Genomic DNA, 18,489 nt, shown 5'->3' with positions numbered 1-18,489 from the left:
AATGAGGTTAATTTCGGAAATAAACTGGGGTTTCAAAATTACGCTGCATTCATCAATTAATTTTGGGGTGCAGCAGGAAAAGGGGGTTTTTAAGAAAAGTAGTGGTGTGCCAATAGTGCCACTTTAACAAGTAAGTCTATTTGGGCTGTATAAAAGTACGGCTTGGACTTATCAAATCATTATGATCTGCTGCTCTGCCAATAGTGGTCCGAGAGTCGGGCCAACAACATTCTCTAGGCTTTCAGATGGGCCTTACTGATCTTTATGATGAGCACTGCGGGAGCTAGCAAACGATGCCCTGCAAATAGTGGAAAACTAGGTCGGATTTGCTTAGAGTTTAATAATAAAGACCAGATTTGTTAATTTTCTGTTTTAACCTGTATTAGTTTTAAAATTGTCTTTAAATTGCTAAAAAAACCAAAATTGATAATTCATGACATATTCGAAGCACATTAATTTGGATCGTAATTTTTAATTTCGAATCTGAAATAAATTTGAGTCTTTATTTTTATTTTTGATCTGGATATAAAAAAACAATTATAAATCCACTATTCCCTCATCCTTAAGTAACTAATCCATTTGTTTAATGAACCCACAATGGGGCAGATATAGTACAACTTGTTTTACACAGTTTTTAGCATTTGATGATTTTTTTTTTTATTTTGTATTAAGCAATATTTTAAGGGGAAACGCTTATAGAATTTAGAGTTTTATTATTCTTATGACTAAAGCAGAATAAGATTCACATAAAATAAGATAGTCCGATAACCTAAAAGAAAAAACTATCAGTTCCTGTAAATTACATAAAAAGCAATAATATTTACACCCTTCTTTACAGAAGAGAAGAGTTCAAATATCATTACATTTATTTTCTTTCTTTCAAGACACCATTTTTCCATTAATTTCCTCTTGGTTTAAACTAATTAAACACACTTAGAAGGCAATGGAACTTGCCTATATGTTGTATAATGTAACGTCAAGTTCTTCAGGCAAACTCCTGTAATTTCCTGCCATAATCCAACAATAAAATTATAAAATGAAAAAATGGATGTTTGATTTTAACAACAATTGTACGACACATACTATATGTTGAATTGTTTTTTCCTCTTTTAATTTTACCTATTGGGGAAAATCACATCTTCAAGTTGAGGATTGATTATCGTTTTGGCTGCTTGGTGAAGAGGAGTGGGGTCTTTCTCTCCCTAATATAAATTTGGGGTTAATAACGCTGTTTAATTAAAATTTGACACCATATTGTAGATAAATACTATATTTTTAAATTTTTATTATACAATATGTAACCATTCGCACCAAGTAATGTCCTTCGCAAAATATACAAAATCTTTCAGATCATGTAAAGAAGTTTGTATTTTGTAAACTATGAATTTAAGAAAGATAAAAATCACCAATCCAATGCATTTATATATCGGTAAGGGGTGCGATCATACCAGCACTAATATGCTGGATCCCATCAGAACTCCGCAGTTAAGCGTGCTTGGGCGAGAGTAGTACTAAGATGGGTGACCTCTTGGGAAGTCCTCATATTGCACCCCTATATATATATTGGTAACTAGTTACTTTTTCTTTTTATAAAATGTAGATGTAGATGTCAATTCATAATAATCATATGGTTATTCTCTCATATGTCGATGCTTAAATATTTCTTGTAGATTTGCTATTATACCATATGGTATTATAGTTAATTGAATAGACACACTAGTCTACTATACGGAGTAATAGTGAATGCACACGAGATACACATTTAGGTATTCGCACTTGAGAAGCCTTCTCTCTCTCTCTCTCTCTCTCTCTCTCTCTCTCTCTCTCTCTATATATATATATATATGTATATTTATTTATTTATATTGTAATAGACCCATCATAGCCCATGCTGTTTGCACCAAATTTGATCTGTTTCCTTGAAAAGTTAAGTATTTCTATATGTATGAAAAACAATAAAAGCATATACAATTGATTAATATATGTCAAAAGATTTGGTTGCAGCATCTAGAAGCTGCATCTATAAGTTTTGAAGAAGCAAAATGCGTGACACAAGGCTTTGAAGTTCTAGATGCCGTAATGTTTGGTAAAAGAAAAAAGAAAAATTCAAAGCTCAAAAATTCAAAGTTTGAAAAACTGAAATTTTTGAGCTGTATGGCTTGAAATTTTATAGCCACTTTTTTGACTTTTGAGGCAAAGTTTTGCCTATAAATACAAGCTCTCAATTTAGAGCTTGCATCTAATTTTGTAAAGAGAGTCGAGAGCTGTGAGAAGCAATTCTTGTAGAGCAGAGAGTTTGTAGAGCTTAAATAATAAAAGCTCTTGTTTTAGTGTTTTGAGAGTTTGAGTGTATTGGGGTTTTGGGAAGTGAACTAAAATACTACAATACTTGTAACTCCATTTCACTAGTAAAATATTTTTCTTCTGTTTTCGCCCGTAGACGTAGGCTAAAAGACGAACCACGTAATTTCTGGTATCCTCTTTGTGATTGTTCTTTATTTTTCTTCCAATTTCATTTTAGCTGCGTGTCTGCTTCACTTACCAATTTCCTAATAATATATATAGTGCTAACGGTGACAAAAATAAATTATGTGCAGAATATTAGTTAATTACCTTTTATGGGCAGGAACGGTAGCTCTCTCCACAGCCACCGTCATAAAGTTGTGAATTCAGAAGAAATTCGATACCTTTGCGTATAGCTGCAATGAATTAAATAATAATGGAGATTATTACTTAATTATAGCTTTGAAAGAACACTTAATTAAGAAGAGTTAATTCAAAAGCAAAACTAACGTACCTGAAACTAAAGGATGATATTGACAGCATCTTATAAGCGCTTAGGATCCATTTTCTCACCAGTTAGTTATATCATATCGACAGCATCATAAAAGGCACAAATAAACTAAAGGAATAAATTAATCAAGGGTTAAACATTAATTTTACAACCTAATTAAGTTATTTAATTTGTTTGAGCAAGTGTATTATGGAGGTAATTAATTAACAAATGAGGTTATTTACATTCTAAAAAAAATTTGGAACACTCAATTTTTTAATTATTTTTATTATTAAAATAAATCAAAGTAATTTACTGTTAAAGATAATTCACCATACTCATATCAAACATAATTTCTCTGTGCACCCTTTCTTCATATTTATAATCTTCATGTTTTATAATTTGGCCATGAAAAGTAGCCAAATCAGATCTATTATGGTTGAGAATCGATGATTTTTTTTAATGGGTTAGTAGAATAAAAACTTGTGAAATTTATAATCTTCTTATCTTAGATACAAACAAATACGTGGTACAAAACCCTTATGAAACAGAGATATGGAAACCCGATTTTAACGGTAATTGGCGGGAAAAAAAATCAATTCCTAGAAGCAAACTTTATTTATTTATTTATTTATTAATGGAAGCAGTTAATTCTTTGCCTTTGCTTTTGCAAATTAGATCTCAACAACTTTACATTTAAAAATTATACGTTGAAGGAGGTTAATCTTATCCACCAGCATTTTAACAGTTTGTTGTGAAAATTTTTAGCGTAGAGAAAACTCAGAAAGAAAAGGGAAGAAGGTTTACAAATTGAGGATATTTTTGGTATTTTGAATATTAATCAATATATTAATTTTAAAATTTAGTAAATGTAAATTTAAAAAAAAAAAGAAAAAAAAGAAAAGAGTGCTCGTTCAATAAATTTTAGAGTGCAAATAACTAAGATCTTGATCGGAAAATGTCCCTAATCCCTTTGAAGATGACGATACATTGCCTCAAAAATACCCGAAGGATTTTCTTTCACCTTCTGAATTTTTAAGGTGAGTAAAATTTAATAGTTTGAAGAGAATATGAAATTAATTACATTAAAAAATAAAAATGAAAATTAATGTTATATGAACATAGTTACGTAAAGATATAAAAATACCAAAATGGCATGAATTGGTTGTGTACTAATTAAAATGATTTGATTTTCCATTAAGTAATATGAGATGCAACGATGAATAAGATGTTAAGCCTGAGATGCCTTGATGAACTCGTGCGCTTTCTCAAGCACAGATCCAATTTCGTCAGTGAGATTACAAGCAAGCAAAGCTTGAACACCAATCCCAAACTGGCTTCCAGATATATGCATAAACGTTAATATTGAAATTTATGGATATTAAATATAATGATTTAGATTCAATGCTAAATTGAGCATTTTATAATACTATATTGGCTAAGAAATGAGATGCTATTCAGTTACATAAATGCACGCGTATTGCAAATTATTATAAAATGCATAGCTTAGCTCAGCTAAATTATATTAAATAAAGACTCTTTTAATCTCTATAGTTTGAGTTGAAGATCTCTGCCATAATTTCTGTAGAGTAAAATAGTATTTCAATCTTTTTAATGAAGGATAAAATAGTATTCTTATTTGATGCAAAAATCAAACATGTAGAAGATAAAAATAGAGAATAAGCAAGTAGATTTCAATGGAAACATGAATTAAACAGATAATTTTTTGATAATTTTTTAAATAAAAGAATTAATAGGATAATTATAAGCTTAAAGTATAGAAACTAAATAAGTATTTATCCTAATTATACTCATAGTCAGTCACCACCGACACCTGAATTTTCGTTCCATCTTCAGCAGCCCATAAATAACCTAGGATAATAGCAAGATGCATCTTGTAATACCCCATATATTTTCGATTCAAATTGCATAAACAAATGATATTAATTATGTTTTTTAAATAATAATAATTTTCAGGTGTGTCCGCATGCATTTTTGTAATGACTCACGTAGTTATCACTACCTAACTGGTTACAAAATGATAAGAAAACATAGACATCTATGAATTTTTTTCTTTTTTTTTTTCAAAAGTCTGTATTTTACAAAATGTAGAAGCCCGCATAATGAGCTAATGACTTTGTGTTTAATTATTGAGTACTAAGATTTGAATCAAAGAGTCTAGATGTTGTAGTGTAAAGTGAAAAATTAGTACTATTTTTCAACTAATACAATCTGTACAATTTTACAGCTACTTTTTTCACCGTTGCGTCACCCTTAGGGCTCTCTATCATTTTCCTTAATTGTTACCTTTTCCACACTACCAAGCGTGATGTAGCGGCAGTTCTCATCGTTATAATGAATGTGGTTCGTTGTTACTTGAAGAGCCTTATTCCTCATTAACTTGCTAAAAGGCCGAGTAAGAAGAGGCTCGGCGAATTTGTAAAGGGTATTCCAAGTAAAACCTTGTATCCAAGGATGGGGATAATAAAGGTCCTACCTCGCACATAAATGGCGAGCTTTCCTCCAATTAACTTGATTGTAATGTTGAGGGCAGATTTCTTGTCTTAATTGAAGAATGAGAGGAGTTTTTCCATACAAAATATGAGGGTAAATGTTTGTTTATTCCTTATTTTATGAGTTAAGTATTTATTTAATCTCTATATTTAAAAAAAAATCTCAAAATACCCTTACTAATATTTATATTGGAATCTTTACTTTTTCTTTGTTGTTATAATAATACCTTACAACAATATTCTTGGAGTTATTAATGAAAACAAAAAAATGAATATAAATTTATCAAATTAGTCTTAAAAGTACAATAAAAATTAGCTGTTATTATTTTAATTTTAGGATTAATTTGGTAAATTATTTTTTATATAAAATTATTAGCAAGATTGTTCGAAGGATATTAAATATTGTTTTAAATTGACGGGCATTAATTTATTTATAAATAATAATTAGCAAGATTGTTGCAAGAGTATGAAAAACAATAGTTGTTTCATATTGATAATAATTTCTTAATTTGCTAATTAATAAGTAATTATTATTTAATTTGTTAATTAATTTTTTTACAGATTAAATAATTAATGTAAAAAATATTGTTGTAAAGGTATTACTTCAAAAATAAAGAAAAATTAAGGATGAGAGTATAACATATTTTATAGTAGGAATATAAAGATTAAACCAGCATTTACACTAAATATGGCATGGGCAATGTACATCACCACATTTTTTATGCATTACTATTAATATTTGTGAGTAGCCAATCATTATTATAATTAATAAGGTAATTAACCCAAACTGTCGGGACTCAAGGGGAGTTTGCGCATTAATTATTCATGGGTAATCACGGACAAATGGAGTCAGAAAGAACTATGGCCAATCTCTGAACTGTATATTTCACAAACAAATAAAAAACAGCTTATTTTATAACGTTAATATATATATATGGATGTTTAAATTGGTAAAACTTCCATCGAATCCCACTTAGACTCCATTTGATATCGCGGTGCTGCTTTGTATGGATGGTGTTAGTAACACGCCCTAAAGGCCAATCAAATAGTGTTTGCTTTTAGAGAATTATTGTATTTGAATAGCATTTTAATATTTATAAAATGTATGAACATTCATAAATTAATTTAATGAATTTAGTCCAAGAAGTAAAATAGTTAAGGAACACATTCTCGAGTTTGTCAAGAATATGAAATGTGTATCATTTATACATTACTTCTAAAATAGTTCATAGTGGTGGATTTATGATTGGACGTTATAAATTCCTATAAACGCTAGTATGTGTTATGACTCCTTATGGTATGTGGTACTAAAATTAATGGTAAGTTTCATATCATTGACATGAGATGTCAAGTCAAACGCATAGGTACTTGTTGCAAGAACAAGTTTATTGAACTTGACCAAATAATAATAAGCTGTATGGTTTTGAGTGTTAATGACTTATTATACATTATGATAGACACTATGTTTAGTAATGGTCTTTAAACCTGAGGCATAACAGATGTCTTGTACGTAGACACTCTGATAAGTGAAAGCATAATGATTGATTCCTAATCAAGGAAGAGATCTAGCAATATCTGTCATGGTTGGCTATGTATGGAGATAAGTGTATGGCCACTATGGAATTCATCACTTTGTAATATACAAAAGCATGTCCCTGTGAGATAATATGAATTGGCATGAGAAATCCTTGGCCAAGGTAAATATGTTTGAAGGAATTCAAATTATATTTTCATGCCAACTTTATCTAGATTTATTTTGAGATAAAGTATAAATACTTAACACACTAAACCATGAGCCGTGCTTTTCTCTGGAAATGGATGATGAAGAGATCAAGATATAGAGATACATTGGAATAGATTCTATAGGTCCAGCAATTCTTGTTATTTGGGTGGTTATGAAATACTATTAGGTGTCACTCATGACTTGTAGAAACCTTAAGATCATTATTGGTAAAGCGTATTACCAATGTATCTTAAGGTCATTAGAAAAGTTCTAATTGATGACTAAAGAGTTTAACATCATTTAATGAATAAAGAGTTATCATTAAAATAGTTCTACTACCTTATAATAAAGAACCTAAAAGGTCACACACTTACTAAAAATGAAAAAGGAGTTATATATATATATTCATTCTTAATGAATTATAATATAAATACCGATTTTCTTAAAATTAGGAAATTTAACTTCTCATTTTCTAGTAACTCCTTTTTCATTTTTATTAAGTGTGTGTATATATATATATTAAAGATTGTTTAAGATAGAATTTAAACATATACAATATCGAGCATGTAAAATGACCATTTTGGACATGTTCCGGTTCATAAATGATTATGGACTTCTAGACCCATTTTGGGTTTTTATTGGACCTAATATGTATTAGGAGAAGGCATAAGAACATGTCACAAAAGAAGCCCACAATTAACTATTTGATTTGATCAAAATGTGATTAATTAATTAAAGACAAAATTAATTAATTTAGCTATTTATTTATTTAAAATAATTTGATTAAATAAATTATTAAAATGATAAGATCACATTCAATAAATAATGGCTTAGTGGGTGGGTCTAGCACATGATAATGTTTGGTGCCATTATTGAAAAGATAATGGTGGTTTTATTTGGTGGAATGAATCATTATAAACTAGCATTCATATTTCTTCATTATCTCTCTCATTTCCAAACGAAATTTGGTGATTACAAATTCTATGAACTCCTAGAACATTTCTAAGTGTGGACTGATTAGAGGCATCACAATTGGGGTGCTTTAAGGATCTCTAACCGTGGCAAAACAGAAGCTGTTTGTGCAGTGGTCTATATCCTGGACAGTGTTCGTACCTTTTTGTTTTTAGTCATTTTCTCCTACCTCACAAAGTTGTTTCTAAAACTACAGGTGAGGTAAACAAACTTCAATCTTTCCTCTTGATTTTCGTTTTTGAATGAAGTCGATCCGAGGTTTCTAGAGCTTCCGCCATCCATTTCAATTTTACTGCATAAAAGTTGCATTTTTGGGAACCTCATGGACAAATGTTGTCCTTCAGATGGAAGCTTGAGCTATTAAGGAAAATTTATGAGTGTTTGGTAAGCATATACTACTGCTAATTGTTGAATAAAAGTTATTAATTTGCTAGTAGCTTAGAGTTTATTTTAAGTAAACAGCTACAGAAAAATAATCACTGTTAGGCTTGACATGAAAGCGATTCTTTTAGAAGTTTTGACGAGCAGCTTCAACCTCAGCTCGCTCCTCAGGAGTGCCAGCATCAGAATCAAACTCCCATATTTGCTGAAAATGTAAGGGTATTGCCATCATCTCCAACTTTAATTTAAGTTATACAATATTGTTTTAATCAAGCAATAAGTATAATGCTGTTTAGCTTGCAAAAGTTTACAAGTATTAGAACTCGAAATATACTTACCTTAAAGTGGATTAACTAGTAGAAATGAAGAAGATGATCGAAGAGACTAGTACAAAGTTTGGTGGGAGAAGGCACCTTTTTATACAAAAACTTTTGGATTGGATGCAAGGGGTGTGTATACAGAGTCCACTGGTGCAAGCACCCTCTTTTTTTTTTTTTAATTTTTTTAATTTTTTTTTCATACGAATACGCTTTTAAACCATTAAATTTAATATAGTTGGATTTCAATGCTATTAAACTGTATATCTTAATAGGTTACCCGTATTTAAAAGAATAAGGTCGTTTGCACATAAGATATATATATGACCTCGATAAATAAATTTTTGATAAATTAATTACCTCGCTTAAATAATAAATTCTTTCGGTCCTAACTTGGGTTAGTGTACTAAAATAATAATAAGATAATATTTTTTTTCAAATCCTTTAAGGCCCAATGAAAATATAAATAACTAATGATCAAATATAAAAATATATTAACAATAAACAATATATAAAATTCATATTATTAAGAATTTTTTTCTTGATAACTTACATTTCTCATTTCAACTCTTTTCCAAAATATGCATCTAGAGTTGTTTATTTTTTCTTTGTTCCTAAATTGAACTCAGCCTCATCCTTAATTTTTGGTAAAGCATGCATTACATGTGACACATTTTTTTTGTTGTTGTAGAAAGTAGGTATTTAAGATTACTATTGCTTAGAAAGCCTCTTTTGTGGAAACATATAATAAACTACAATTGTCATTTGGGTCATGATCATCATCAGCAGATGTACCCATTACCCCTTGAATAATCTCTTCATCTGTAGAAGATTCCATCACTGCATCATTTTCACAAGGATAATTCAAAAGATGCTCAATATCCATGCCATTTCTATAGTGTAGACAAGAAATAGCTTTCATGTAATCCATGGATGCCTTCATCTTCACCAACTTCTTGTTCGGTAGCCACACTTTCATCTGATCGAATTTTACAATGTCAAAAACTATTTGCAATGGTTGTTGTCTTCTCATCATTGTTCCAACCACATTAATAATATTGATAGCATTCAATATATTATTTTTTTCCGGATTTGTTGCCTGTCTCGTAGCCTTCCAAGATGCTAGAAAAAAAAACATTAATAATGGATTTTTATAGCTCGAATAATCCCAGCATCACATGCTTGAATCTTTGAGGTTGTATTAGGAGGCAAGAAAAATCGTTCAACATTACTCAAGCCTTCAATAACCTTTGGATGGGCTGGGCAATTGTCCACCAAAAGTATAACTTTTCTGCCATTCATTCACCTATCAAACCAATAAGCAAATTCTTCAAAAAGTAATCCGTCATCCATGCTTTCTTGTTAGCTCGATAATGACAATTAAGATTGCTAATGTTTACATTTTTAAAGCACCTAGGATTAGCATACTTACCGATAATCCAAAGTGGTATTTTGTCACAACCATCACCATCGTAACAAAGAGCAATGATAATTCTCTCCTTATCATTCTTCTGTCCTTCCAAGTTCTTTGTAGCATGCGAATGATCTACTCCCAAATGATAGAATAAACATGTTTCATCCATATTGCAGATATTCTTCCATTGAAATTGGTGTAGTTTAGCTTTTATATTTGTTAAAGTAGCTTCAATATTCTCCATAGCTGTCAAACTACTTTCACCAAACCTTCGCTAAGATTTAATTTCACGTCTAGACTTAAATCGCTTAAACCAACCACTTGAGAAGTTAAATTCCAAATTAGAGTTGCCATACATTTTCTCTAAGAACGTTTTTACTTTGGTTTGGATAATTTCTTCAGTCATTCTCACTTTCTCTTGATATTGTAGAAATCACTCATACAATACTTTTTTCAACTCAGGATATTTTGTTGGTTTGTGCCTCTTCACATTTTTATTCTTCATCTCATTTGACAAATATTCAGCCAACCTTTTAAGAGTATTTGATATTGTTGATTGGCTTATGGAGAGGTGAAATTTTTGTTGAACCCATTGCTGCAAATCTTTTTTACTTGAGGAGGGATGCTCATTTTTATATTCGCACAGTGCTTCCCTTATTTGATCAATCAATGTGGATTTTTTTACTCCTTTCAAATGAAAAACCATGATTCTAATGATTTGAGTCTAAAATTAAAAATAATAGATTATGTATTTATAGAGTTTGTGTTGTATGTTCTATGTACTATGTGTGAAATAACATTTGTATCACACAAATCTTGTGGCTATTAAAGCTAAATTTCAAGGATTATTTGTCAACCATATCCCTCCTTGATTGGGTTCACTACTCCATGATTTCTTCCCTTATACCGTGCATACAAAGCATATTCTAGACCAATTTTAGCATATTCTATGATCATAACAATAATTATTTTTATTTGTTTCTTTTTACACACATCTTTTATACATGGACCAAGAAAACTATTCATAAATTAATAAATATTCATTTATCGATAAATTAATGAATTATTCATTTACCGATGGATAAATAGCCTTGTTAAAATAAGTTTTTTCAAGTCCCAACAATATTATTTTATAGAAATTTTACTTTCTCTCTCTCTATAGATATATTAGCACTCAAGTATTTTTAACCATAGTAAAAATAAAAAATACAAATTTTAATGTATAACAAGATAGAACACTACATTAGAGTCTATATATATATTTTTTATCTTTTAACTCATCTATGACTTTAATATAGTTAAAAATTTCTAATCGGAAAATTATTCATATATTTAGAGCTCATTTACCATAACACATTATGTTGAAAATTGATTAAAAAAAAAAGAAAAGTTGCAAAATGAATAGTAGTCGCAAGATGAACAGTAGCGCAAAATGAATAATAGCCGCAAGATGAACAATAGTCACTGGTGGCTATAAATAGAGGAGTGCTCCTCCTTATTGTTTGTATCCCAAATCCCAGAGAAGGAATCCAAGTTTTGGTGAGAAATTGAGAGAGAAATGTTCTTAAGCATGTAGTTATATTTAAGGAGAAGTTGGCTCCTCAATATGGGTATTACGAGTTCGCTTTGTTAAGGGATATTTCTCGGGATTATGTATTTGGGGCTTGGGTGAGAGAAAATTTATTTCTGAAAGTGGTTGTAATAATTTTCCACATAGTGAATATTTTTCTCTGGTTGTCTTGTGACAACGGCCGTAGTTTTTCTCCGGATTTGGAGTTTTCCACGTAAATCTTGTGTTGTATGATTGGTGTATTCTCCATTTAATTTTTGTTATTAATTTGTTGCTTGATAAATTGTTTGAAGAGATCTTGGGAGGAAGCTCAATTTCCTAATAGTGGTATCAGAGCCAACGATTTGTACTTGGGGTATACGGTACTGTTTATGTAAAGCAAATATGTCAGTAGTTGGTATTTTTCAAACTTGGTTAGAGTTTAATGTTGTTGAAAAATTAATAGGAGAATGATTTTATTGGCTTGTGGAGAATTCAAATCAAATGTGTATCCAATCTGGTATACACAAAGTTTGGAAGGTGTGGACAATTTTGGCACCTTAAGAAAATTGTCAAGAAGGTGGAGTGGGCTCAGCAAATTACTCCAGAATCAGTAAATGAGATATTGATATTCTCGCAGATGGTGAGTTTCCTTTTGATAGGAGACTGTGTTAGTTCTTTTGGCATGTAGATCTCCAAGTTGCCATGAAAGAGAACATGCTATGATCAGCGGGGTCCACAAGTTTGCACGCGGGCATTGGCTTGATATAAATGCAAGGTGTGTGGTGGAAAAGTTATGTCATGGCTGAAGAATTCTCAGGAAAACCAAGCATGAGAATTGCACCATAAATTTCAGTAGGATATTTTGACATATACCGAGAAAAATCTTAGAATGGTTGATTCTAAGTGGTATACTCTTTATGGTGGAGTATGATAATTCTTTATGTTGAGAATTATGACTGTTGGTGAAGACAATGTTTTGTAGTAGTGGCTATGAATTTTTTGTTAACTTTTTAATCAAGGTGGAGATTGTTGAAAATTGATTAAAAAAAAAGAAAAGCCGCAAAATGAACAGTAGCCGCAAGATGAACAGTAGTGCAAAATGAATAATAGCCGTAAGATGAACAGTAACCGCAAGATGAACAGTAGTCACTGGTGGCTATAAATAGAGGAGTGCTCCTCCTTATTGTTTGTGTCCCAAATCCCAGAGAAGGAATCCAAGTTTTGGTGAGAAATTGAGAAAGAAATGTTCTTAAGCATGTAGTTATATTTAAGGAGAAGTTGGCTCCTCAATATGGGTATTACGGGTTTGCTTTGTTAAGGGACATTTCTCGGGATTAAGTATTTGGGGTTTGGGTGAGAAAAAATTTATTTCTGAAAGTGGTTGTAATAATTTTCTACATAGTGAATATTTTTCTCTGGTTGTCTTGAGACAACGGCTGTGGTTTTTCTCCGGATTTAGAGTTTTCCACGTAAATCTTGTGTTGTATGATTGGTGTATTCTCCATTTAATTTTTTTTATTAATTTGTTGCTTGATAAATTGCTTGGAGAGATCTTGGGAGGAAACTCAATTTCCTAACACATTAAAAAAATATGACGAACTTCAGAGAAAAAATATATTTGACGACCGGTTTTAATAAAATTATTTAATAAAAATCTAACACGTGTTTTAAATTATTTTTTCTTCTTTGTTATGATTAGTCAATATCAAAATAAATAAATAAATGTTAAAATTAGTTGGACACTCAAATGCATTAATGATGTTGTTCGTATAATCCCACGTATATAAATGAAAAATTATATTTCGCCACCAACAAAATGAGAGAAATAACAACGTTGTAATATAAACAATATCAACGTAGTATGAATAGTATTTTATTTTCAATCTTGACGTGTTTTGATGATGTTGAAATATCAGTATTCTATATAAATAGTTTGTCTAGCTTTTTAATCCCTCCGCATGAAATTCATTGCATGCGTATCAAATTATTTAAAGACATATGGGCTTGCGTATCCATTGCCATCCACTTCTGAGCCACATCAAAATTCGGAGCCATGTACATTTAACCAAATGAAAATTATTACTAATCATTGTAGGTTGATTTTTTTTAGAAAAAAAAGATATGACCATTAGAAAAATCATAAAATGGTCCATTGATTACTAATAGAATATTCGCTGTTATTGATTTATTGGGCGTTATATAAAGATTTTTAGGGCACTATTTTGCCTGGTACCGTATTCTCATCTTGAGGGAGGTAAAAGTTAACAAAATTAATTTTATATTTTTAAAATAAATAATTAAGTAAATAAAAGTAATCTCTGCCATTAATCATAAGTATAGGTTGAAATCCTACTGGGATAAAAAAAAAAAAGTTTCAAAACCGCTCACACAAATGCTAACTAGGCTAAAAAAAAATATATAATTACCATTGACCTCTTTTTCACCGTCAATTAAACATTATATCCATGCCTACTATCACAAGCTAGTGGGGAAGCCACTTTTTGGGAAAAATTCAAATAAGCCCTTTTAGTTAAATAGATTTATTCATAATGCTATTATTAGTATTTCATATTATTTAATGTTATTTCAACTTTTTTTTTTTGCTTTTTAATTTGTTAATCTCAACATCAATTTCTTTTTCTTTATTCAGTCCACTTTTACTTTTTACCTTGATAAATTAATAGTATTAAAACCAAGAAAAATCTACGAATTAAACCAATATTAATTAATTGAATGATAATTTAGCATGTTGGACCCCGAGTTGGGATGAGGAAAACATATTACACATTCGAGGTTTTAATTTATCGAGATTTCACTTACGTTGAGATAAATCTCATAATTAATACCTTCACCATAAATAATTTTAGCCCACCCTTTAAAAAAAAAAAAAAAACTAACTTCGCCCCTCTCATAAGCGGTGAGTGAATCTTGTGAATATTTAGATTAAATTGTGCCTTCTTTCTAAATAAATGTTGTAAACTACAAATCGACTAAAAGGTCCAACAGAAGTACAATTTTTAGGTAGAATTATCCAATTTGATACATCAATTGACTTTTGTATGCAAATATTATCTAATTTGATTCATTTATTTGTTATATTACATCTCTGTCGCACCGTTTGCATAATTCTAATTGCATGTATAATTTATTATTCATCACGTTAATAATAATATCACACTTGTTCGTATGAATTTGTAAGGTCTTGCTACTCTTTTTGTTTTATCTCTTAATTGAAAAAAAAAAATTGATTAGTTTTGCTTATCATATTAAAATTAGTACTCCTATTTTCAACACAATCCTTATCCTCGTTGGAAAAGAACTTTTAAGTTTTTTTGTGTGTGTGAGTGTGTATATATAAACATGATTCTAACGTCCCAATTATTTTAGTCCTCACTCTTAATTTAGGCTCTCTGAAAAAAAAAAAAAAAGGGATTCCGAATTAATTTCTCTGGTTCTAAAATTATCTTTAAAATTTTTCATTTAGTCAGCTTTGTTTTTGGCACTTTTCTCGCTGCGGTCATTACTCAGGAGATTGATTTCTCAGTAAACTTAATCATCTCTTCCACTCTTTCTTTCCAATTAATACATACTTGAATTTAATTTCTCTCTGGTACCTGAAGGTTATTAATTATCTACTTTCTCTGTTTATATTTCTTCTTCTCCATTATCTTTTCTAATGCGTAATGCTTGATAATAGTAGGTTAAAGGTATTGTAAATCTCTTTGCAAATTTTTTCTGCTCCACAATTTGAGTAATCTTTCTTTTTCTAATTTTACTCTCAATTTCAAATCGCTTTCACCAATTCTTATATATTTTCAAACTGGTAAGATGATCTATCTCTTAGACAGTACACGAGGTTAGAGTTCGAATCTTGATTGCCATACAAGAAACCCTAAGCATTATGCGTGTTTGGTATTGTTTTTGACATGCTGTTTCTCATTTTGAAATGCATTTGCTGGGCTTGTCTTACAATAAACTAAAAATTTATAGAACGAAAAAGAAAATCTTGTTTGGTGGCTTGTTTTAAAATAATATATGAAAATGAAAGGAGAAAAAAATATTTGAGTGTATGTCTAAAAACATGCAAAATAGTTACAAAACGCATTTGATAGCTTGATTGTTTTATAAACAATGTTAATTCCTTTTTGAACAGATGGCAGCTCTGGCAGAATCATCTGCTCAGGTAGATCCACAATTGGTGGGAAATTCCTTTGTGGAACAATATTTCAAAGCTCTTCATCAATATCCTGAGCATCTTCACAGGTTTTATCAGGACTCGAGCTTTGTGAGCCGCCCAGGACCAGATGGTGTTATGACCTCCGTCACAACAATGAAAGTAAGTGCACTATTTTTTAACATGCATGCTAAATAGACACAGAGATGACAAGATGGCAATTAAAAAAAGGGGACCGAATGACTATGCTAAAGTCTTTTGTTTAAATATCAGTGCTCTTAAAAGAACGTCATATCGGCCGTCATATGATTAACCTGACGGTTTCTTAAATCTTGAGAGTGCAGGAAATAAATGATCAGATCCTCTCGTTGGATTACCAAAATTATCAGACAGAAATATTGACCGTAGATGCTCAAGCTTCTTACTGTAAAGGAGTTCTTGTTTTGGTAACTGGGTATATGAGTGGAAAGACTGGGAAGAGGAGATTTTCTCAATCATTTTTCTTGGCCCCACAAGAGAATGGCTTCTTTGTCTTAAATGATATTTTTAGATTTGTGGATGATGATTTGTCAGTAGGAATGGTCATGCCTATTAATGATGTTGATAAAACTGCTGCTCCAGTTACTACCACCTCAGCCCCTGAATCTGGTATGTCTTTGTTTGATTTTTGGTGCTACGTACTTTAGTTTTATTAATTTCTCATTTAATTTTATTGGTTTTGGGTTTAGTATTAAGTTTGCATGTGATATTATGTGATTGGATGGTCGCATACCGACGTGGTAGAAACAGACTGACCTAAGATTTCCTCCTATTTTAGATATGAAATCTACAATTGCATTTGCTGATTTTTGGCAACCTAAGATAATATTACTTATATAAATTTTATCAGTGTGACACATTATGAGCTTTGTGCTTGCAGAGCCAGTTCAAGTTGCCAATCAGTCAGTGACAAATCATACAACAACCACAATAATGGAAACAGCAAAAACAACTTTACCTGATGAGGTTATTACTAAGGAAAATGACAAAAAAATCAGTGAAACTTTGCCACAGAATGGTCATGATCAGGATAATCACTCAGTTTCAAATCAAACAAGTACAACGACATCTTCAGCTGAGGCTATTAGCACTACTACTACTAACAATGTCAATAGGCCAGCAGAAACCAGCAGCCATGATCATTTGCATAAAAAGGCAAATGACCATTTAATTCCTGAGAAAAAAAGTGGTGTTGCTAATCATGATCATCCTCCTGTTGTTTCCGAAATTAAAACTCCGAGAACCCCGGATTCCTCTTCCAGAAAAAGCTTTGCATCAATTGTAAGTTCATGTTTCCATAATTATTGTTTGTCACATATATGTTGCAAGTATTGCTTTCGGAAATTCCTTTTTTTTTTTTTTTATAATTTTGATTTGTTTTTGGTTCATTTAGGTACATGCTTTGAAGGACAATTCTTCTCCATTCCAAAATAAGGTTCCTCCTCCTAACTTAAAAAAAGGAGCAAATACAACTCAATCATCAGCTGATCCTTTTAGCAACAATGCCTTAAGAAATAACATTGATGATCAAGCAGGTTTGAATTTTGACCATTTCTTATGAACAAATAATTTACCTATTTAAAATGTGAGCCACACTCATGAAATTAATATATATAACTTATTCTTCTATTAATTTCAGTATGGAAAAACTGGTAATCTCCCTACCACATGTATACATTAATTGTGTTTATGATTCATAAAAATCATTCATATTGAATATAAATGATTATTATAAAATTAATGTAATTTTTCATTCATGAATTTGTCTTTTCCCCTCTCTTTTTGCAGCCAAGAATCCTGTCATATTTGTTGCAAACTTGCCAATGGATGTGACAGCTGACCAAATGAAATCTGTTTTTGTCAAATTTGGACCTATTAAAGCTAATGGTATTAGAATTAGAACCAACCAGGTATGTTTCACTTTTAATTTTCTACTACTTAATCAACACTAACTATTTCTACACACAATTAATCATTCCTCACTTGCTTTATAACTCTTTTTTATTTTCAGCTTCGACCAAATTGTTTCAGCTTTGTAGAATTTGAATCTATTAGCTCCATGCAAAATGCACTTAAGGTACGCACATATATGTAATGTTAATTTCTTTATTAGCATTTTTAACAAATTCATAATTAATTAATAAGTAATGCTAGGCATCTTAACATTTAAGTATCAATTTGAGTCCCAACTGATATAATATTCATCCATTAGATAGTGGTTATATAAAATACATCATCCAATAGATGGGTGACATATGGTATTGTGACTCAATTTCGGACTCAAATGTTTAAGATCCTAAAAATTATTTTAATTTGTTTTTCTTCCTACTTTTTAAATTTCAATTTACTAATTTTCTTGACACAATTAATTACGTATTTTGCAGGCTTCTCCGATCACATTTGGTGATCGAAAAGTTTACGTGGAGCAGAAGAAAGGCAAGTTGAACTGTTTGAGGAGATTTAGTTTTTTACGGGTTTTAACAGCTCTTATAATTTTCATAATATTTCGTTGCTTGCTTAATGTCAAAACTTCAACCCCCCCCCCCCCCCCCCAAAAAAAAAAAAGAATGTTTTGTGAGCGAAATGTTTATTATAGAGGTAATTGGATATTATGAAAATGGTGAGAAATAA

At 30.6% G+C, this 18,489-nt stretch overlaps 1 protein-coding gene and 1 non-coding gene across 2 annotated transcripts; both read left to right on the top strand.

The window, feature by feature from the left end:
* Positions 1-1,434: 1,434 nt before the first annotated feature.
* Positions 1,435-1,553, top strand: LOC112097459. Its single transcript, XR_002904991.1, has one exon. It is a non-coding gene; the product is annotated as a 5S ribosomal RNA (ribosomal RNA).
* Positions 1,554-15,322: 13,769 nt separating this feature from the next.
* Positions 15,323-18,489, top strand: LOC18038714 (ras GTPase-activating protein-binding protein 2). The gene is made up of 9 exons (XM_024182520.1): positions 15,323-15,352; positions 15,799-15,981; positions 16,164-16,467; positions 16,739-17,139; positions 17,252-17,393; positions 17,647-17,768; positions 17,870-17,935; positions 18,243-18,294; positions 18,455-18,489. Exons 1-9 carry the CDS (start codon positions 15,329-15,331, stop codon positions 18,487-18,489), a joined length of 1,329 nt encoding a protein of 442 aa, XP_024038288.1. The 5' UTR covers positions 15,323-15,328.

This window comes from Citrus clementina, unplaced genomic scaffold (assembly GCF_000493195.1).
Source record: "Citrus clementina cultivar Clemenules unplaced genomic scaffold, Citrus_clementina_v1.0 scaffold_6, whole genome shotgun sequence".
Lineage (NCBI taxonomy): Eukaryota > Viridiplantae > Streptophyta > Magnoliopsida > Sapindales > Rutaceae > Citrus > Citrus x clementina.
The sequence above is the reverse complement of the archived record's forward strand: the minus strand, read 5'-3'. Positions and strand labels throughout refer to the sequence as shown.